Source organism: Charadrius vociferus, unplaced genomic scaffold, assembly GCF_000708025.1.
Source record: "Charadrius vociferus isolate BGI_N301 unplaced genomic scaffold, ASM70802v2 scaffold496, whole genome shotgun sequence".
Lineage (NCBI taxonomy): Eukaryota > Metazoa > Chordata > Aves > Charadriiformes > Charadriidae > Charadrius > Charadrius vociferus.
The window spans coordinates 668,316-690,295 of record NW_009648648.1 but is presented as its reverse complement, the minus strand read 5'-3'; the positions used below and the strand labels follow the sequence as shown (position 1 = coordinate 690,295).

At 38.5% G+C, this 21,980-nt stretch overlaps 1 protein-coding gene across 1 annotated transcript; it reads left to right on the top strand.

The window, feature by feature from the left end:
• Positions 1 to 880: 880 nt before the first annotated feature.
• IFT57 (intraflagellar transport 57) lies at positions 881 to 18,852 on the top strand. Its single transcript, XM_009886437.1, has 11 exons — positions 881 to 895; positions 2,388 to 2,624; positions 3,725 to 3,843; positions 4,793 to 4,883; positions 8,185 to 8,253; positions 8,793 to 8,915; positions 13,146 to 13,217; positions 14,159 to 14,290; positions 15,229 to 15,291; positions 17,125 to 17,191; positions 18,422 to 18,852. Exons 1-11 carry the CDS (start codon positions 881 to 883, stop codon positions 18,595 to 18,597), a joined length of 1,164 nt encoding a protein of 387 aa, XP_009884739.1. The 3' UTR covers positions 18,598 to 18,852.
• The last annotated feature ends 3,128 nt before the right edge of the window (positions 18,853 to 21,980 follow it).

Here is a 21,980-nt window from a genome sequence, read left to right as displayed (position 1 = left end):
AGTGCCGGCGGGGAGGAATCCCCGTGGGCGGTCAGTCCGCTGCGGTCGGGGCTCAGGGAGGGACGGCTGGCGCTGGGCTGACAAGAAGCCTGGGTCAAGTGATAAACAGTCTGGCTCCCGCGTGATTTTGAAGCTTTCAAAAGGGGGAGTCCCTCTAAAGGCTCTGAGATGTGATAAGTAACGGGACCAATATGCTCCCAACATCCCCCAGCCCAAATAACTTTCAAACCCCTCCATCAGTTTCAGCCAGGCTCCACAGCCCCGTGTCACACAGCTGAGCTTGCTATAAGCAACAGCTTGATAGGGGGGGAAAAACATAGTCCAAATTATTCTCTTATTGGGAGGAAGGCTCAAGTATGAGCTCAGTGGCTGTAAGCTGTTTTTAGCCAGCTGTCTGACTATCTGTATATTTGGAGCAAGGAAGCAAACCTTTGTCCTCCTTAGCAAGTAGCGAGTAGTGTAAGGGGGAGTGTTTGTTTCTGAGTATCCAGTGTGTACACGATTTATATTTTGGTGGGACTAACTGGTCTGATTTTATGGACCGAAGGCTCATAAGGACCGCATCTTTCAATTGAGTGTGATCCAAAGTAGATCCAGTTTGTGTACCTTGCTCTCTAAAGTCACCCAAGGCACAGTAGGTGAGGATGGGTGGAAGGATCACTTCAAAAATGTGCTCCTGATCTGAGCTTACATACTCATTTAGGTACAGCAGCCTTTTGCCAATTTTGAGGAATATGGGAAGGGGAAGAGTTTGGAGCAAAAGGAGGTGGATGTATTGCTGTTGTCAGGAAGAGTATTTGGGGATGTTAAGAAGGGAACAGGAGGTGAGGTTGCTGTGGTGTAATGGCATGGATAAGGACAATATGCAGAAAAAGGATACATGCCTTTACGCAACGTAAATTTATTCTCCCTTCCTCAAGGAAGTGCCATTCAAGTTTTCATGCAGTCACTTGATGCAAAATCTATTTATTTATTTATTTATAAAGAGGCATAATTGTATACCTGAATACAGATACCTACCTTTGTGCTATTTGTCTAAACTCCCTTTAACAGAGAGCAATACGCTTTTAAAGTATTTTTCAGTGTGTTCTAAAGTAGATTAAAAATGAGATAAATCCATCCTGGCTTCCAGTGTCATGGGTAAAGGTATAAAGCTTTAGCAACAAATCATTTTAATTTTTATTTTGAAGTAGGCTGTTTGCTGTGTGATATTGACAGTAGTTACCAATCACTTTCGTTAATCTACTTAGAGGATGTGTTTCAAATTTATATTTTTTTCTTGCACTGTAAATCACTTGCCCTGTGAGAAATGCCTGAGATTTAGCAAAATCTTAGCTCATTCATGGCCTAGAAGTTATTGACAATTGCTGATCTTTGAGTTTTGATTCTTTTGAGCTTTTAGGTATTTTATGTTATGCAAGGGACATTTGAATTAATCAACTGCATAGGCTCTTTATTAGTCAGTGATGGTATTTTATGAAGTGATGGGATGGATTCTGCATCCTGAAATTAAATGGGAACAGAATTGAGCTCATAAAGATTTGAGACTGCTCAGGTGGATAAGAGTAACTTAGGTGAAGTCTAATGTGGATTAATATAGTACTCAAATCACAGAATGATAGGGGCTGGAAAGGACCTCTGGAGATCATCTAGTCCAACCCCCCTGCCAGAGCAGGTACATCTACAGCAGGTTGCACAGGATGGCATCCAGGCGGGTTTCGAATGTCTCCAGAGTGGGAGACTCCACAACCTCTCTGGGCAGCCTCTTCCAGTGCTCTGCCACCCTCAAAGTAAAGAAGTCCCTCCTGGTGTTTAGATGGAACTTACTATGTTCAAGTTTGTGCCCGTTACCTCTTGTCCTATCACTGGGCACCACTGAAAAAAGGCTGCTCCCTGGCACCCTCCCTTTAAGTATTTATAAGCATTGATAAGGTGCCTCTTCAGTCTTCTCCAGACTAAAAAGACCCAAGTCTCTCAGCCTTTCCTCATAAGAAAGGTGTTCCAGTCCCCTAATCATCTTTATAGCCCTTTGCTGGACCCTCTCCAGCAGTTCCCTGTCCTTCTTGAGCTGGGAGGCCCAGAACTGGACGCAGTACTCCAGATGCAGCCTCAAGAGGGCAGAGTAGAAGGTGAGGATAACCTCCCTCGATCTGCTGCTGGCCACACTCTTCTTGATGCACTGCAGGATGCCATTGGCCTTCTTGGCCGCCAGGGCACATTGCTGGCTCATGGTCATCCTGTTGTCCACCAGGACTCCCAAAGCGGGAAACAGATGAGCTGCATGTAGGAAACGTAGTCTACCGTGGTTATGTGTGAAACTAGACATCCTTAATTTAGATGAGATGGATCACTCATTGAGAAAGTCAGTTAAAGAAACTGCTTTCTAGCCTGTGCTGACCTATAATGTGGTAAAAGCTTCAGCAGCTCAAAATATTTACCATTTTTCCCCCTTTTTAAACAGGCACTACTTTGCGCTGCCCACTAATCCTGGTGAGCAGTTCTTTATGTTTTGCACGCTTGCTGCTTGGCTGATCACTAAAGCGGGACATCCCTTCGAACAGCCACAAGAATATGATGACCCCAATGCAATAATTTCAAATGTACTCTCAGAACTGCGATCATTTGTAAGTGTTGAACATGCTGTTTTCCCAAGGGTATTTCAAGCGTGTGCATCACCTTCAGAAATAACAGTAATGACATACTTTCTCTGCTGTCTGATTATGTTCCCAAGGACTGGACAAACTTTTCCTATCTATAAGTTTTTACTATGTTAATTAGTTAATTGGAAGTTTATATTGTGTGTACCTACTTGCTAACTTTTGGGCAGTACAAAAATGGTCTTACAGTATTATGTATGATTCCAATTAGTTTTGTTCCACAATCTGTAAAATGTATTAAATCAGGCTTACTTCTTATAGTGCCACATATGTTGCTCATTTATAGTACTGTAATTTACAAAGATTCTATCTTGAAAGTTTACACAGTGCTTGTGATCCTGCTCCTGCCAAAGTCAATGGTATGATTCATAGTGAAGGAAATGGTTTAGCATTGTGTTCATGTGTTTGGTTTATTGTTTGTTTTCTTTTTTCTTTGGTAAGGAGTAAAAGGTTGCCTAACCTGCCAGGAGTTATTGGGATTTTTTCAACATTAACGCCCTCCCCCCGTTCCTGAATGTCAGGAGAGTGTATCAGCTTATGGGAAGTATGATCTTACTGAGATTATACTGCAGTACAGCTGTGAATGATGTTAAGAACAGTTCTCTAAAGGAGTTACTTGATAAAAAAAACTAAGATATTTATTCTGTAGGACAGCAATAAACAAAAATAAATATTTTATAAATAAAACGTGGAACAAACAGGCAATGTTGAAAAGCTGGTGGTTAAGTCTAAGTACCCGAGTTCCTCTGTAGCTGTTCTTGCCTTGCCAGTGTGTCACTTGTGCTTGACCATCTAGCTGCCTTGCAGCTTCTGACTCTTCTGCTCCCTGTGAGTATACTCTTACCAGGTGTTTTAAGATTTCTACACTGCATCTGTTCCTTGGGTTGTTCTGTTTTCCCTTCTGTTGCCTGACTGGAGCTGCATAGGGGAAGAATATGAATTAACATTGGTAAAATCTTCATGCACGATGGACGCTTTGGTTTTAGCATAGTAAATCTCGTTACCTCCTTGAGAGGAAACTTGATTAATGGATAGCCATTAGTAAACAGTATACCTTTTTGTTTTAGGGAAGGCCTGTGGATTTTCCTCCCTCAAAATTAAAGGCAGGTTACGGAGAGCAAGCATGCTATGTTCTTGATTGTTTAGCTGAAGAAGCCTTGAAATACACTGGCTTTAGCTGGAAAAGGTATAGTACATTTTTAAGCATCCTCCCTTATGCATTGTTTTCCAGCAAACAAATGTAAGTTGTAATTGTAAAGACAAAACATAGTAATTACCGAAAATGTTTTACTTGACATTTCATGAGATGCAAAATTCAACTAGGCTTGAAGCAGTGGGACAAATTAATTCCTAATGCAATTTCACACAATTTAGTCTATTACCAGCAAGGATGAGTTTGGGCCATTAATAGACTTAGGTATTTAATAAAGATTTGACTGATGACCTTTTTTTTTTGGTCATTTTCCTCTGCATAACTGCTTGTTGATCTGTCAGTTGAGTTGAAACATATTAATATTCTTTTAGGTCCTATCAATCAATCTTGACCTCTTCACTTGAAGGTATGCACAGTATGTGATCATGTTATAAGTAGGCTATGTTAACTTTGAGTATTTAATCCAAAGGAAATCTTGTGAGAAATTAGATGACAGATAATTTCAAGAATATGAAAATTTGTTTAAAAGTGCTTTTTATTTCATTACTTCCCTCTGATGGGTTTTGAAATGGATATAGTGAAGTAATTTCTACCTCAGAAATATTTTACTGTTCCCTCTATTTAGTACACAAATTCCACTGTAAGCCAAAAATGAGTTAGTTGTGGCTTGCATTTAAATTTTAAGAGGTTAGACCAAAACAGAAAACGACTCAAAATTTACTCCCCAGGTGTCTTTGCAGTATGAACGTACTGTACCGCTTGGCATAATAACTAACCCTCACTTTTAAGACAGTCCAAGATAAACAAAGACTTTTAAGGCTGAGAGTTAATTTTATTTGTTTAAGTATGTGAGACACTATCTAGTTGTATTCCACATCATCTGTACTTATCATGAACAGTTTTGCTTGCTTAGGAACAATTTACAGGGGTGTTTTCAATTTACTGTGTTTAAAAGCTCTACTGTTGTTTGTACTAATTTCAGGCCAACATATCCAACAGAAGAGCTGGAAGAAGAAGAAATAACAGAAGATGATGCAGAATTAACGCTTAATAAACTGGAAGAGGATGTTGCGGTAGGTTTACCTAACTGGTTTTGATTATGTAAGTATTGGTCAGCTACAAGGAAGTTTTTCTCACTGTTTGTTTTGTTTGGCTTTGTTTAAGAAGTCTTTTCTACTAGGTCTTCCATCGCCCTTTTTTCCTGCATCTCCTTTCCTGCATTGTCAGTTTCTTTGTAGAGTTTTTTTGTTTCCTTTCAGATAACGTTGTTAACTCTTCGTGACAGAACTTATGTTCTTCTGTGCATTTATAGCTAACGTAAAGGGAAGTGGAATTTAACCATACATTAAAATTGCATAGATTCAGAATTGTTTATTTTCTGCTTATACAAGCTGTTGATGTTAAATGAAACTTCAATCCCTGTTTACAGAATTGGCTCGTATTTGGTTAAAATTTGCTCAGCGCTTAATTAATAGAGTGCTCACTATAGTAACTCAGATTTCACTGCAAATTGGAAACAGTAACTTTGGTATTTAGTTGATCTTAAGATTTGAGAACAAGGTAGGTGGAAATGAACAACTGGAAACCATGCCTTTGTTTAAAAACACCAGCAAAGACCTAAGTAAAGGTTGCAGAATTGTTTCTGTGGAGAAAGGTCATGGCAGCTGATCGCTATATATTCCATCAATGAAATGGTAATAGCCAATCATCCATTCTGACTGCAGAATAAGTCCTTCTGTTTTGAAATACCTTTTACAAACAAGATGGCAATGTTTGAGGATGAACTGTTTTATTTATTTCTGCTTTTTAACTATAATAATTACAGTGAAGTTGTCATATCTATCAAATAGCCTATGAAATACATCTGTAAGTTCAAATATGCTTTTAGGACTTACTGATGGATGGATGTTGAACAGAAGTTTCTTGCTGATTGACTTTTTCAGAAGAATATTTTTATCAGAGTTAGAGTCTCATTGTTACCTGATAGCACAATGTTGTCACAAGACATTGTCATTTTCACAGGCCTCTGTCACTCTTCTTGAAGTGAATCTTTTTACTGCTGACTTTAGATTTTTCTGGAGAGGGAAGTTAGCTAAAGACAATTAAAGTGAAAAAAAAAAAGTGAAAAGTTAGTTTGACATCTGATTTCTCCAAAAGCTGATGATTCTCTGCAAAATAAATGTAGATCAGAACCAAATATTGAAAGCTGTGAGCCTGGAAGTGTTCACTTGCTGGGTCAGTTAATTACTTGAGGACAAAAAAATTTTCCAGAGTGTTGAGGCGCAGCAATACTGGGTAGAAAATGCCACAACTGTCCCATTTTAGTTTTCACATTTTTCAAGTGCATGGTAAAAATTAAAGGTCATACAAGTTTGAAATAGATTGACAGTACTGTTGTAATACAGTTCTAATCATAGTCCCAATTTATATACTGCAATAACCCACAGGAATGTAACGTCGAAGAATTTGCTTCTCTTCTTCCTGTTCTCACTGTTTCCCTAACTATTGCATTATTGTTCTCATTTTTATTCGCCAAGAAAAATTCCAAACTTTTATTCTTAAATTTCATACAATGTGCAGATATTGTGGTGTGGATGCCTGGTTGCATATTTACCAGCTTTGAAGTCTCCACAGAAAAAGTCCCGAATAATTCTGAGAACAGTAAGAGACATTCTGTATTGCATGTTTGACCAGCCTCAGAAATGTAAGCTGATGGCTAAAAGCTTTAAATATGAAAGCAGTCAGCTGTCTGCTCTTTTCTGTGTCTCGTTAAGGTCTAAGCTGTTAAATTGGGAAGTGGGGAGGAAACAGTTAACTAAAGCACAGTTGAAACCCTTCAAAGAATCTCTGGATTTGCTCTCAGGTAGTATCTGAGGCCATGATTTTCACAACTAACATGTTTTATTAGCTCTTCTGAGTTTGTGTGTTAATAAAACCATTGAGCTAGGTTTATACCAAGTAGATAACCACTTTTTTTAGAGCCCATAATGGTTCTACAGGGATTGATTATATGCTGATGTAAATTTTGTTTTTCCCCAGTCCATTGTTGCTGCCAATACATCGATATGTCTTGTATGTATTAGCTGTATCCATAATTGAATTTAGCAGTATTTCCAGTAGTTAAATGCAAATGATGAGGTTTGTTGATTGTTGTTCTGGTTTTGATTCTTCTGAATAAAATTGATGATGCAGACAGAGACAAGCCTTGTTCTATAAATCCTGGGGAATCAGGTGAACAGCAGCCAGCAAGGCTGGCTGTGTAAGGAAATCCGCACAGTTTGGTTCCTCAGTTCTGATAAGTAGTCTTGTTGTTGTCATGGTGGTGGTGTAGTGTGTTCTCCTAAGTGCTGTACAAATATATATTGTGCATTTGGCAAAAGATAGTCTCAGTCTAGTCACCATTAATTTCTTGCAAGTATTCAGGGAAATAGGGGCCAAACTTGCCAGAATAAAATAAAGCGGTCCCTGTTAGTTAAAAACTAGGTAAAGTACAGTAATAAGCTCCCAGGTTTTCACTGAGTCTTGCAAGGTTCTATGCTAAGACCTGTATTATTGCAGCATTCATGATTTGTCCAGAAAGGAGATGAATAATGAAATTTGACTTTGGTGGAAAAGATGGTGGCTAACAGAAGAGCCACAGAAGGACAAGGTGTATATGGGTGAAGTGTATGGGTGATAAAATGGTAGGTGAAATTCAATATAGATAAATGGAGGGTAACGTATAGCAAGAGCATCTTTGACTTATGCAGTGATGGGCTCTGAGCTGATCATGATCACTGAGGAGTGCCATTTGGAGACCATAATAGATGAAACCGTCAGCACAGTGCCTAGTGTCATCGGCAAGAAAACAAATCAATTGCCTCAATTTGAATTCTATTATTCTGCACACTTTTAAAATGTGGTATCGTTCTGCAGCTCCCAATCTGTAGTGCAAACATCATCTTGAAAACTGCACAGATCTGGTTGTGGTTTGTTTTTTGTTTTGTTTCGGTTTGGCTTTATTTTTAATGCAAAGCTTTAGGAAATACGTAAGAAATTACAGTTACCATACACTATTGATAATGGCCTGTTTGATGTGAGAGGCCTTAGGTTTTGGGGTTTTTTTTTTATTTGGTTGGTTTAGTTTTTAAATACTGTGGCACCCTGAGGGAAATGTGGGGTAGCTTTCATCTTTCAGCCTGTCCCAGATATTGTGTCTCCTCATAAGATTTTAAGTAAATACAAGCTCCATTTTCATAAACTCTCCGTGTCAGAAATTTGGAATTTAATACTTCTTATCCTGTGCTCCTGCAAAATAAAATTATGGAATAAGATAGTGCAAGTCTGAGTAAGTAACATTTCTGACTGAAGTCTTACTTTGCAACTTTCCTTAAGGAAGAAGAGTCAGACAATGAAGAAAATTTTATTGACCTGAATGTTCTAAAGGCACAGACGTACAGATCAGTAAGTTGTTACCTATCAGTCTTCTCTTGAGAGATTTTTACATCTGTAAAAGCAATTTATTTCTGTTGGATTTAAGTGTGACAGTCTAAACTTGAAAAAACATTCCAACTGAAATGGATCAGCTCATTTTAAAAGAAAAATGTACATCCAGTTTCCAAACTTATTACTGCAAGGTTGCTGGAAACATTTGCAAGAAAGTTTTGCAGAGACTTTTAGGGAAACATGGTATAGGTTTCTTGAATGCATTTTAATTTCCTCCCCTTGCTATTTCTGGAATGTATTATAATTTCTTATTGTACACATTTTATTCTTTTTGATTATAGGTATGATGAGAAGATATGTTTATTTTAATTCCTAGTCTTACTGAATTCGAAGAAAGCCATTAAAGAAATCCGTGATATCTGTAGTCTAGATTGTTCTGGATATAAGTTTTTTCCTGACTATGTAAGCCATTGTAAGCCATTGTAACATGATTGCTAACAGTTCTCACTGTGCATAATGATGATATTTTGTATACAAACTTTGTGATTTTTACACAGGACATGAATGACTCTGCAAAGCAAGAAGAGATTTTACAGTCTACAATAGATGCAGCAGAGTGGAATCTGGAAGTGGAACGTGTACTTCCACAGCTGAAAGTTACGGTTAGGACTGACAATAAGGTATGCAAGAACTGCTTTGCATGTGTACACATGCTGGTTGAAGTGTGATTTCAGCCAGTGTTGTTTACTTTCAATTTACAACTTTTTTTTTCTGTTGTCATGCCAAGAATTGTGAATAACGGGCTCTCCAGTGCTATCTTCTCTGAATCTTTGTCACTGACTTTGACCCTAGAAGCAATATTTTTCAGTAGGTTTTTTTTCCAACATTATATGAGAATAATTTTTTCAGCTACTTACAAGCACCTTATTTCCATATATTTATTTCCATATATTTATTCAGTAAAAACATCTTAAATCATTATGTATTCATACGTCTGAAAAATTATACCCTCAGTTTAGCAGATATTAAAACATCTTCCTGGAAGAGAGCTGAGGAGCTTCTTAACTTTCAACTGTTCATTTTGTCAACCACATGTAAGGTTATTTGCATGGAATTCATGTTGCTGAACTTTAAATGGCAATAAAGTATGTCTGTACCTCTGATCTAGTCATCATGGGCTCTCCTTATGTTTAGCAAAATGAAGTGAGTACTTTTTCAACTGATTTTTACTTACCTATCCAGATAACTAAATCAAGATGAAATTCTTCATTTCTTAAACATGAGTATTTCTCTCCATAATCTATTCTAAGGAGTCTAGAATGAGCAGCTTAGAAGCAGACCTCTATCTTTGGCAAGTCAAAGTCCAAACCTAGGACCTATTCCTGGCATTGCGATGAACATTCTTTCTAGGAGCTTGTGTAACACACACAGATCAGTGCAGTATTGAAATTGCTCATTTGTTGTGACCCAGCTAGTTGGGGTGTTGAATTCTGTATCACTGCTACAGATTGCTTCCATGAAAGATAATTATCTTGCCAAAAATAGGCTAAGCTCTCAACTAGCTGTTAAATTGCTTGCCTGTCTTACGCTATACTGCATTCTTCTACGTGAAGAATTGCCTGGTTTGAGCCTTGGCAAGCACATCTGTTAGAGAGAACATCGTGCTTGATTCTCACACCAAGAAATTAAAACTTGATAAAGTCATAAGTAGAAAATTAAAGCCACTGTACGAACTGAGTTTTACTGCCTTCCAGTTTAATGTACCATCTCTTGGCTTTAAGGAGTATGCCAAAATGAACATGAAAAGATAATTCTTCTTTTTCTAGCTTCTGTGCTATTGTGCTTTCATTAATAACTGGAGAGAAGTGTTTGGTGTTTTTTCATTGTACAAGAAAAGCATCATGTTCTGCTTCCCACACAGTGCTGTATACACAGTGCCAGGAGAGGGTTAATGGTTTTAATCGATGGCACTAGAAACTAGAACTTATTTGTAAAGTCCTGGCCTGGGGTGTGGGGCGGTGTTTAAATTAAACTCCAAAGTTTGATAAATTGGGAACAGTTGTGACCAGACCAACAAAAGACCTTGAGTCTGCTGCAAACTTAAAACCCAACATATAACATAAGCACATTTTCTCCACTAACCTTTGTTTTGTTCTGGAAGAGAATACTGGGCAGCAGCGGCACAATTGTAGACAGCGGCTGAACCTCATGGGCTGAGCAGCTGTTGCAGTTGCTCGGCTGTGCTCTTCCCAGATAGACAAACACCGCTCCATTGGTAGTTACGTGCATGTCCTCCGCACGGGGATAGTGCCTCAGTGGCACTGCCTGTGAAGGATGGCACATGTTTAAGTATGCAGCTGTTTTAAGCCAGGATTTGTTTTGTACGTGTTATGAGACATTATAAGTGGCTGTATGCTCCAGGAGTTCTGGGATCGGGCATTTCTCTCGCTCAGGTGCTGCAGCCCAGCAGCTTCTTTCTTGTTTGCAGGTTCAAAAGCGTGTATCACACAGACACACAGAGGACCTTGAATTGGCCAGCTACACAAACTGCCATAAACAGGGCCCTGTCTTCAACAGCACTTGTAGGACTCCTGTAATATAAGTATAGACAGCCAGACCCCCTTCGTCCTCTTCAGCTAACTAAGATTGAAGTTCAGTAGTGAAAGCACACCCCTCCTTCTCTCTATATTCACAAAGACATGCACATTCATGGGCCCCCTCAACTGTCGATGTGGTCCTTCTGTCTGTCTGATCCCCCTGCTGAGATCCTGGGCCCTCTTTGCTGTTTCAGTGCTCTTCTGCTTGCTGGCTAGTCCAGCTTGACGCTTGCCAGCAAACAGGTGCACACACTCACCTTAAGAACACTGTACATTTGTGGGTCCTCCTAAATACCAGCATATACCCTCTGCCTGCCTCATATCCAGGGCCTTGACAGCTAGTTCAGTTTTTAAGTCTGCTGTTGAATTTTACACGTGCACAGCATGTTTAGAGAAGATGCAAACACTTGTCTGTCACCACCCCAGCAGCCAGCACCAGCAGCACAGGCTCGTGACCTGCAGTCTCACTCCAGCTGCTGGCACCCAACCCCTGACTTGCCTTACTCACACCAGTCCTTCCCAGTAGCTGGATTTTGGGATACATGCCAGTCCTGCCTTGGTGGTAGAGACCCTCGTCTGCTCCTGTGGCTGGCACGGAGACGCCGCTCTCTTCTGCTTCAGACACCACAGACTTGGGACACCTGCAGCCCTGGTCTGATTCCATTTGCTGACCCTATATCCCCTCTCACCGGCAGCTGGCACTTAGTCCTTGAAGCACTTGTACACACACAGGGCAGAGAGTGAGACTGCACAGAAAGATAATTAACAAAGAATTTAATAAGAAGATAAGACAGACTGCAGCGATCAGGTATAGGGCTCAGTCAGACAAGTGGACTGACTGGCAACAGTTTACACATGACCAGCCTGCCTTATACCCCTCTCTGTTCCCCCCAAGTCCCTTTCCCCTGCACATTGCTTCATCGGTTTGCACAGTTGCACCAGTCCTTTTCCCAAATATCCAGAGCCCCCAGATTTGTATTCTTACCAGTTGCAACAGCCAGGTTTACCTTCTTTGAAGTGATCCTTGCAGTTTCTTGATAGCTCATCAGTTAGTGGTGACTGATGAGCTTTGTTTGTTGTTGTTGTCTCCCTTAGCGTTTGTCTGACAGGTCTGTGTCTCCATAGATTTTTTTTTCCCCTCTTCCTTTTCCTTATCATCCCATTTTGACAGGGTTCTTGATCAGATAATTGTACTGATGAGAACATTCTCACACTCTGCATGCCTTTATCCCTTACTGTAACTAGCCAGGTTTGTTTCTTGTTACTGCGTCCATTACTGTTTGTTGGTCAGGTTTGTGCCTGTCTGTGTTTTGCTTAGCATCCTTTTTCACAAGGTCCTTCATCAGATAATCTTACTGAAGCAAACACTGTCACCTTCCATGTATCCTTATAGTACCCATTTTACAAGGAAGTCTCCTAAGATTTGATTTCAAGTGATGAAGATTTATTAACATCACTTTTTTTTTTTAACTCCTAGACCAGTACAGTGCCAAAAGCTTAAAAATCTTAAAAACATTTTTTAGCATGCTCAGAAACACAATACTGAAATAGCAGTAATTATGCAGTGCTGCTACTCTGCTTCATTTTGAACTTACAGTCTGTCTGCAGCTGTGCTTTGGGTCTGGGAGATGTAAAAAGTTTGCATTCATAAGGAAAACTTTCTGATAAAGCTTGGGAACTGGAATTGATTTCTAAGTAAAAGATGCCTACCTGTCAAGTTAAAACAGCACCTTTTCTCATCCCGCATCCCTGAGTCTGTGTATGTTTCCTATTACCTAGAAGCTGCAAATAATTTTCCCCCTTGTGAATTTGTCCCACTATCAAAAACAAGTTTAGGTATTTCTGCCTCTTTCACTTCTTTCTTGTCTTCTACTGATAATAGTAAGGGCTCAGTAGAAATGGAAAATCTGATAGTCTGGAACTAAGTGGGTGTTGGGCATTTGAAGCACTCATTTTGTCCAAGAATAAGCTGAGCCTAGTGCAGCTACAATCAATATTTTCAGTATTTGTGCCTAGAGTGGTTTCTAGCAGAAATAGTTCCATGAAGATCAAACAGACTCTAAAAAGCATAGCTACTGTGGTGTCAGTGAGGATGTCAGTGTTTGTTTATGGATCTTAGTGTCACATGTGACATTTAGGAGTTATAAATTGTGTCACATTAAGCAAGCGCCTCTGGATATGAACTTGGCAGTGGAAGAATGATACACGGTAATCGTATAAAAGAGAACTGACCCTGCCTTGCATACCAGCAAGTAACCAGAGAAAGGTAAAAGTTGTACTTACCTGTGTTTTACTTTGTGGCATCTTTTTTAGGATTGGAGGATTCATGTAGATCAAATGCATCAGCATAAGGATGGAATTGAATCTTCTTTGAAAGAAACTAGGGTATGTCTTCTACGTACAGAATATTTCACTGATCTGGCAGCATTTTTATTTTCTCTTTTATTTGATATACGTTAAGAACTAAGTTGATTTTTTTTCTTCATTTCATTTGTGCTAATGCTGTAAAACTAAAAAGGGAAACATATGATAACAATGATTAGGGACAGTGAGACTGGCAAAATATATTGTGGGAAAGAGATGTATATGTGAGGATTGACAGGGATATTAGGGCTCATTAACGTGTGCATTACCACAGAATCATAGAATTGCTGAGGTTGGAAGGGACCTTTAAGATCATCAAGTCCAACCATTAACCTACCCTGACAAAACCACTTCTAAACCACATCCCCAAGTACCACATCTACCCTTTTTTTAAATGCCACTAGGGATAGTGAATCCACTCCCTCCCTGGGCAGCCTATTCCAATGTTTAATCACCCTTTCAGTGAAAAAAATCTTCCTAAGATACAATCTAAACCTCGTCTGATATAACTTGAACTCATTTCCTCTCGTCCTGTCACTTTTCACCAGGGAGAAGAGGTCAGCCCCCACCTCCCTACAGCCTCCTTTCAGGTAGTTGTAGAGAGTGATAAGTACATCCTGACTAGAGAGGGCAAAACAGAATAATACAATCTGAAAATAAATGCTGATAAAACCCCCAAAACACTGTCAAATACTGTTGCTAGAGTAACTTGCTGACATTGACATTTGTAATTAATTGAGGGGGGGGAGAGTGATGGAAGCAGTAAAGCTTGAAATACATGTTTTGGAGGTGGACAAACCACAACACATTAGGAATAATTTTTTGTTGGCCAAACACAGCATTTCAGTTGTATTTTTCTCTCTCACTTGTAGGCTTCCATATCCTTTCTTAATTACAGCACCATTTTAATACACTTTGCGTACTCTCTGTATACTGTCAACCCACAGAATGTGATTTTCTAGGGTTACCTTGACAAACTCCATAATGAAATCAGCAGAACATTGGAAAAGATCAATAGCAGGGAAAAGTACATCAACAATCAGCTGGAGCATTTGGTTCAAGAGTACCGTTCAGCACAAGCCTTGCTGAGTGAGGTAATGCACTGATCTTTTGTTGTTGTCTTCTCTAATACTAACTTGCTATTAAGTGAGGGAGAAGGCAAAGAAGACTTGGAGGAGTTATCTGTGAATTCTGCTATTGGATATAAAGCAGGGGAAGTGTTGCTTGGCTGTCAAATTACATAGTTTTTAAGCTAAACTATCTATTTTTATTCAACTATTCTACTGGGGAAAGTAAATGTTTTTTGTCTGACTATTATGTAAATCTGTTGCCAATCTTCAGCAGCTAGTAAATTGCTAGTTCTGCTTTCCCTGGGAAGTTCACACATCTGTGATGAGTGGAAAAGCTACAGTCTCAGCCCAGCACTCATCTCTCGTATTGATTACTCGTGCTAACGTGCATAAAGCACTCTGATTACTACTTTGCTTCATTTAGTTTTTATGCCAATAGAGTGCTGCTTGAGAAGATTTTTGATCCCCTAGTTAGGAGGCCTGTATAAGCTGCCATTTGGGTAGCCCTCCTATTTGTGGGCATGACATTAAAATAAGACTAACAGGATTTGACCTCTGTGCTTTATGTTTACCTTACTATCAAACTTTAAGAAACTTCAAGATAGTAATTTGCTGTTGATGAAGAAATATTCTGGGTTTCAGGATTCAATTCTATCTGCATTCTGGAAAATTTTCTTTATTTTTTTTCCTCATGTAAATGATCAGAAAACATACTTCTTACTGTGTATGTATTAGGGCTATTACAGTTTTTAAAACTGCTTTAAATTTTTGAATGATAGTCATTACAGGGGCTGATGTTTCAAGCCTGTCCTCATATGTGTAGCGCTGTAAACGTAGTTGGGACTTTGTGGGAGAGTTTTTGGAACTGGGACATGCGAGAGCAACTTTTGGTGTTCCCTCTGAACTATCTGCACACATCTGTTTAGCTTTGTCATTAGAGCAAAAAACATGTTTCTTTCCAGGCTAAAGAGAAGTACCAGGAGGGGAGTGGAGGAGTAACTGAAAGGATTAGAGTGCTTTCTGAGGTAAAATGCATCTTCACTTTTTTTTTTTTTTTGCTTATTTTAAAACAATATTCAGAGAGTTGGCATTTAGTATTCGTGGTTTTATGAACCCAGCTCTTTCTGATTTGTTCTCATGTTAAAGATTAATCTGTTTGTTTAGTGGAGGCGAATTTGGGCAAACTATTGTGAGCTCTTAATTTCCCCAGTTCGTAAAAGAGGGTAAAAGTTCTGTATTTTATAACCTTTGTCCTAGAATTATTGAGGACTAATCAAATGATGTCCATAAATTCTTTGGAAGAAGAAAAGCTTAACTCTTATTTTTAGTTAAAATTAAAATTTGAAATTTTCATCTTCCAAGCACTTAAAAGCAATATTTGACCAAATAGTAACTTTTCATACTAGTCAAATTATGATAATGCCTAAAACTGTTTTTCTGTGTGTTTGTGGTTTTTTGGTTTTGGTTTGGTTTTGTTTTTTTTTAAAATCAGTGCTCTGACAAAGTTAAAGAAAAAATACCTCGACTCCTAAATGCCTCAGTATGTTGAGTGTTTCATGGCATTTTATTTAGAATGACTGCCTAATTTCCATATTTTTCAACCTTTTGTCCAATTCAGAAATTTTTTTAGCTCATCTATTGTTTGAATTTGAAAAACCCACTTTATTTATTAGATGATAAAGTGTCTGGAATAGTCACATAAAATAGATCACACCACAAGAATGTGCTGGAAATTGTAAAACAGGTTTGAGACTTTTTAGAATATTTTAGAATAGAATAAAATACTGCAGTTGGAAGGGACCAGAATGATTATCTAGTTCAACTGCAGTAGGTAATAAACACAGCAGTTTAACGAGAGTTCTCTAGCAAAGATTTCTGAGTGTATGGATTCTGCAGAATTAGAGCTTCTTTCTATCTCACTCTCAAGGAAGTAAGTTTAAAAAAAGGAGTAGTTTACGATGACTTCAGATTTATAATGTGTTTGTGCTTTGGAAATTGTTGGCTGATTAGTAGTGATGAATATGCTACTAGTTGGCAGCCATCAAACTATGTAGATGCAGTGGTTCATATCCGAGATAAACGACACATTGGGTATTACTACTGATCTGCTTTCAGGCATGCAATCAAATCTCAGTCCACTTGGCAACACCAGTACCACTGTAGGTATGCAATAACAATGCAGCAGTGTTTCTTTTTTGTTACTGAAAAGACTCATTGAACCCTTAATGAAGGGCCATTTTTATATTATAGACAAAAATACCAAACTCATGCCTAGACCATACCTTAGAATCATGTCTTTGCCTTTTCTTTGTTGTCTACAAAGGCAAGCTGGTCGATAGTCAGTGCTGAAATGCACTTTTATTCTTCATACATGCATTTGACATACCCTTACCCGTGCCAGTGCCAGCAGGCTTGACTGCTGCACCATCTTTTGCTGCAGTGCTGTTTCTCAGGTTTCTGCTGTCCTGAACAGCTGAAGTCCTGACACTTGGTCATTTGGTGAATCTTGGTCTGTGGGGACATTGGTTCCTATCTTCTGTCCAGCATCACACTGCAACACTTACACTGCTGTTTTTATTGGTTTGGGATGCGCAGATGCTTCGTAAGACCATGCATGCTGTTTGGCCATCTTGCTACTCTTTTTGCTGTAATTTTAACAACATTAATTTAGTTGAAGTTAAATTAAGATTTTCTTAATGTTTGAAAAAAAAAAAAATTGTTCCTCCATATACAACTAAGACAGATTAGTTCATTTTTTTTTAAGTAATCCAGTTACTCAGAAGAGAATTTTTTTGTTTTCTTTTTTTTAACTTGGCATTCATCTGGTTTAATTAAGAAAAAAAAATATCTATTTTAAGATTACAGAAGTATTAGAGAGAGTAAAGCAGGAAACGGAAGAGAAAGGAAGCAGTATGACTGATGGTGGTAAGTATGTTTTTGCATCAAATGAAACACCCTTTTCCTCAGTGACAGGTGCGTAGTTTGTTCTTTATTAAAGAAAAATAAAACTACCAGAATGAGTGACTAGTCTAAAATATCAATACTAACATTTTAGAAGGTGTCTAAGAAAATCAGGAGTCTAAACCTCTTTGAAAAGGTTACGTAAGTCTGTAGAAGGTAGAGATTCCAGGATTTCCGCATTTGGTAAATTATTTTTAAAATTTGAAAAAAAAAGAAAAAGGTTTTGTCTCTGCTTTGCATAGTTATCAACTCACTGGAAGAAATTCACACGTTACAGATTTAAGCCCTTTTACTCTGAAATAGTGACTGACAGTAGCTGTTAGATTCCCTGAGTAAGACTGGCTAGAGTCAGTGAGAAAATTCATTTTGGTGTTCTGATGTTTGGACTTTTTTTAATATTTAAAACTACATACCTATTTGAATTAGTTTGTCTCAGACTTGGGATTTGGTTGTTTGAGATTTTTACTGATAAGTGCATTCTGTTGCAAATGTTTAAGGAGTATGAATGCAGAAATAAATTGATGCGTGTTACAGTAGGGCTGAATATGCAAGCTGTATCCATATTGAACTGTAACCATTACAGCTAATTTACTCAAGTAGTTGTAAGAGTTACTGTTTAAGGAAATTTTGTGCACCCTTGCTTCACTGTGAAGGAGCTACTCACCTGCCTCGCAACACCTTTTCTGTATTATGGCATGGCCAAGGGTCAGGATGAAATCTAGAGTCTGGAATTACAAGGATCAATATGATGCAGCAGCATCATCCCTAGTGTGATATTATTGGGGGGTGAGGGATTAGAAATAAAGTATGGACCACAAAACATTTTAATAACTTTTCACATGTAAGATGACCTCTTGAAGAAAGCGTCTTCAGTTCTCTACCAAACCCCAAGTCAGGTATGGGGATGAGGCTTTCAGCTGAGCAAAACACATCATTGACAAACCTATCTTAATGTTGATGCACATCTTTATGCAGATCTTAGATCTCAAGAAGACAGCAAAATTGTCATCGCCTGTTTCTGTCTTTAAAGTGTCTTGCATATTAAAAATTATGTATCGGTACAATCATGTCTTTAGAGTAGAACACCCTTTTGTTCATTCATCTCTTCAATTTTAAGGAGTGAATTATAGAAAATAATGCTTTTGTGTTAAGTAGCTGACACAGAGTTGCACTGTTTATCTTTTTTTTGAACAGCTCCTCTAGTGAAAATTAAACAGGCTTTAACAAAACTGAAGCAAGAAACCACTCAGATGGACATACAAATTGGTGTAATAGAACACACATTACTCCAGTCAAAGCTGAAAGAAAAATCCAGTATGACAGATATGCATGCTACGATGATTTCAGAAGCCACAGTAGGTGCCTACTAAAATTGTTTGAAGCTGACTTGGTTTGCCCAAAATACAGTTTTTTTCCATTTGCTTTTTTGTTAGTTTAGAGGTTTCTTTTTTGTTGGGGAAGGGGGACATTCTTCTTTATTGTTTATTTTTAACAAGATGCTTGTCATGCACTTTTAAGAAGTAACATGCACACTTTGGACTCAACATGTAGCCATGTTTAGTTTTGTACTGTAAAGATTCGCTGCAGATCCCTTCCAAATATACTAATAAATTCTTATTAATGAACATGCCTCAGCTTCATTGGAGAATGTTATTTAGTGTAAAAGTCTACAGAATGATACTGACAGCCTGTAATCTGAATATTCTACAGTGCTGAAAGAAAATTGCTTGCAAAGGACTTTAAAGGAATGTAAAATGTCTACCATTGCCATTTACATACATTTAGTACAAAGTATTTAATTGAGGATATTGAAATAATTCAGCATTATCCTTTCTAAAAGGCTGGGTCAAAATTGATATCAGCTGCAAGCAAAAGTAAATGGTTGCTTTGAATTGAAGTTTATGAATTAAGCAACAAAGTAACGTTTCAATAATATTGGCACGCTCCTATGGCAGCCCTACACAAATCTGTGAGTGGACAACCACCCTATTCCTCACTTTTTTTTTTTTTTTAAGTGATCCTCTAGACAGACTGGTATGGATGTTTTTTGGTTTTTGCAATTATTTTTATTTTTACATTGTCTCTAATGGAAGCAATGATAGCAAAATCTATGTAAGGCCAAAGAATGTGGCAAGTACTGTTTGGAAATTACTGTTGGCTTTTTAATTTTTTTCCATGTGTCATCACTGTTTCGGAGTCAATTTATATTAGCATTGGGTCAAATGCTGTTTTCATTTACAGTATGTAGTAGAGCTCCCTGGACATCATTTGGATTATTCTTCTTTTCTGTTCTTGTGTCAGAACACCTAATTTTGATCTCTGCTAAGGAAAAATGTTGCCAAATCTAAATGTATTGTACAGAATGAGAAGAAAAATGTAGGAGGAAGGGGTTGGAAATGCAATGGCAATGGGGAGCTCCCTTTGTCTTGGTAAATGTGTAGGTAGGCAGTGATTTTAGACGTTATTGGTAATGAAGGAGTGTGGAACAAACAAAGAACCTTATTAAAGTACTAGTACATCCTTTACCATTGTTCATAAGCCACAGACAATATTGGTACAATTCCAGTGATATTAAAATCCTCCCCTAACTTCTGGAGGCAACTCCATTCATCTTACAATTAAGTTCTCTCACTTAAAGGTGAGCAGTATTTTGCAGAATCAGGGGATCGGTTCTGTGTCAGAAAGTCAAGACACTTGACGCAGTCAGTACCATGAGCCAGTTTCGTAATTTTGTTGAGCTTCAGTATTTCATTTGCCAAAAAGAAGAAGCCCTAAACCCATCAGATTTTAATAAGTGAAAAGCTATATGTAAATGTCAACTATTATAATTTACCTGTGCAAGTAACTGCTGCAAATCTCTATGAATCACACTGGAAATCGGTTTCCAACTTCTTTTGCTGCCTACCTATATCCTCCCACATTGAGCTTAAATTAGAAAAGTTATTATTCATGTTCCCTTTGTTAGGTGGTGTTGCTACTGCATATTTACTTTAACAGTGGGTTTACTTCAACTTAAGATAAAGCAATCCCCTTCTGCATTGCCTGCACAGCAGCTCACTGACGCTTTTGGATTGCAAATGTTGTGCTGTATAAATGTTGTTTATGTAAATACTTTTCCCCAAAAACTCCTCCTTCATGCTAATATAACAAACAATTAATCTGAAACCTTCCCTTATGAATAGAGCCTCTTACTCTATTAGAAGTGAATCTGTTGAGACAAGCATGGCCAAAACCTCTCTAATGTGGTAGAAAAATCTGCAGAAGAAAAGCTAACCTCCTTTATGCCAAAGTAATTCTAAAGTAGTGTGTTAATTATATGTAATTAATCTACATTATTTTTCACGGTACTGTCTGAAACGGCATTAATCTAAGCAGGACACTTCTGCTGTTGTCTCAAGAGTGATACGTGGCCCTTAATTGTCATCTGGGAGAGAACGCCATTTGCCCATTTAGACACTAAAACCACTTGACCCTACTCTGAAAGGAGTCTCACTGATCCAGCAAGTGGCCACACCAACTGCCTTAAAATGAGGAGAGCAATGAGGTCTGTCACAAACAGCCTGAAAGGCTGTTCTAAAAAATGCAATTATCTGTGTAATTATTCTACTGCTAGATCAATGCAGGAAGCAGAAGCCACATTAAAATTAAATCACTTGATTCACATGATTTCATACATTGCTCAACATCTAATGCAATGTCAGAACCGAAGACCGACAAAACAAAGGTGTCCCTAAGCTAGTAGGATGCACACGAAGCTGCGCCGTGCTATAAAACAGTCCCTTTTCTTCTGAAGAATATGTGGGGCAGAAGGACTATTTGTAAGAGTTAACTTTTCTATACAGCTCTCCTCTTCCAAGGTCTCTTAACATTTTCAGTCCTCTGAAGTACATCAGCACGGAGGCACTGTGCCACTGTCAGATGTCGTCTAGGAGTCAAACTAAAGCTAGCTGTAGACGGATCCAGAAGTAGCACAGGGGGCAAACGAGGAGTTTCATTTGCTGAATCTGGTCAGAGGAGCCATGGGTTTTGTCCTTGCTGGGAGGCCTGCAATAGCTCAGTCTCATGTGGCCTCAGGGGGAGCTGAGACTTGGCTCTTGGAAACATGTGGCTGAGGAAGGCTCATCAGTAGCCAGCTCGCTCTCCTGCATGCACTCCTCAAAACTCCAGAAAAGGAACACTAGCAACGTATTGCTTCTTAGGGTTTCTGCAGCTCTGAAATCCCTCTGAACTTCGTAATATGACTCAATGTCTTATTTCCCTGGGCTATCTTATCTCTAGGCTAAGATCTAATGGATGGAAGTGCCCTGCTAGGAACTGGAAGTAGCCTTAGTGCTTGGTACCCTATTAGATGTGCTGTTTACAGGCCATTTAGGATGTTTGAGAGTGATGTTACATGCATGACCGTCTTACTTTAACAACTATAATATTCCAATCTCCATTCTCTTCTAACATCAGCAGACAGCACAATTTGCTGAATCTTATGTACTGTGCTGGTAGAAAGCGCAAAGTAAGGGCTGGATTTTTACCTCTTAATCCAATTCTCACATACAGAACCTTCTGTGGAGACAGTGACTTAATACTGAAATGGCAGGAGTTTCATAGTAGCTTTCAATCATATACCAAGAATTCAGTATTTCAGTAATGACACAAGCTAATCATTCGAACTTGCATCAGTGAGGGCTGTGCAGGAAGTTCACGTGAATTTCAGAAACCACTGACTGCTACAAACAATTCCCAGGGCTGGTCAAAATAT

What these genes read in the sequence shown, in the direction of transcription:
- IFT57 (XM_009886437.1), top strand. An exon ending in ACTGGCTTTAGCTGGAAAAG is followed by an intron (nt 3,844 to 4,792) that starts GTATAGTACATT and finishes TACTAATTTCAG; the next exon opens with GCCAACATATCCAACAGAAG. An exon ending in AGGCACAGACGTACAGATCA is followed by an intron (nt 8,254 to 8,792) that starts GTAAGTTGTTAC and finishes ATTTTTACACAG; the next exon opens with GACATGAATGACTCTGCAAA.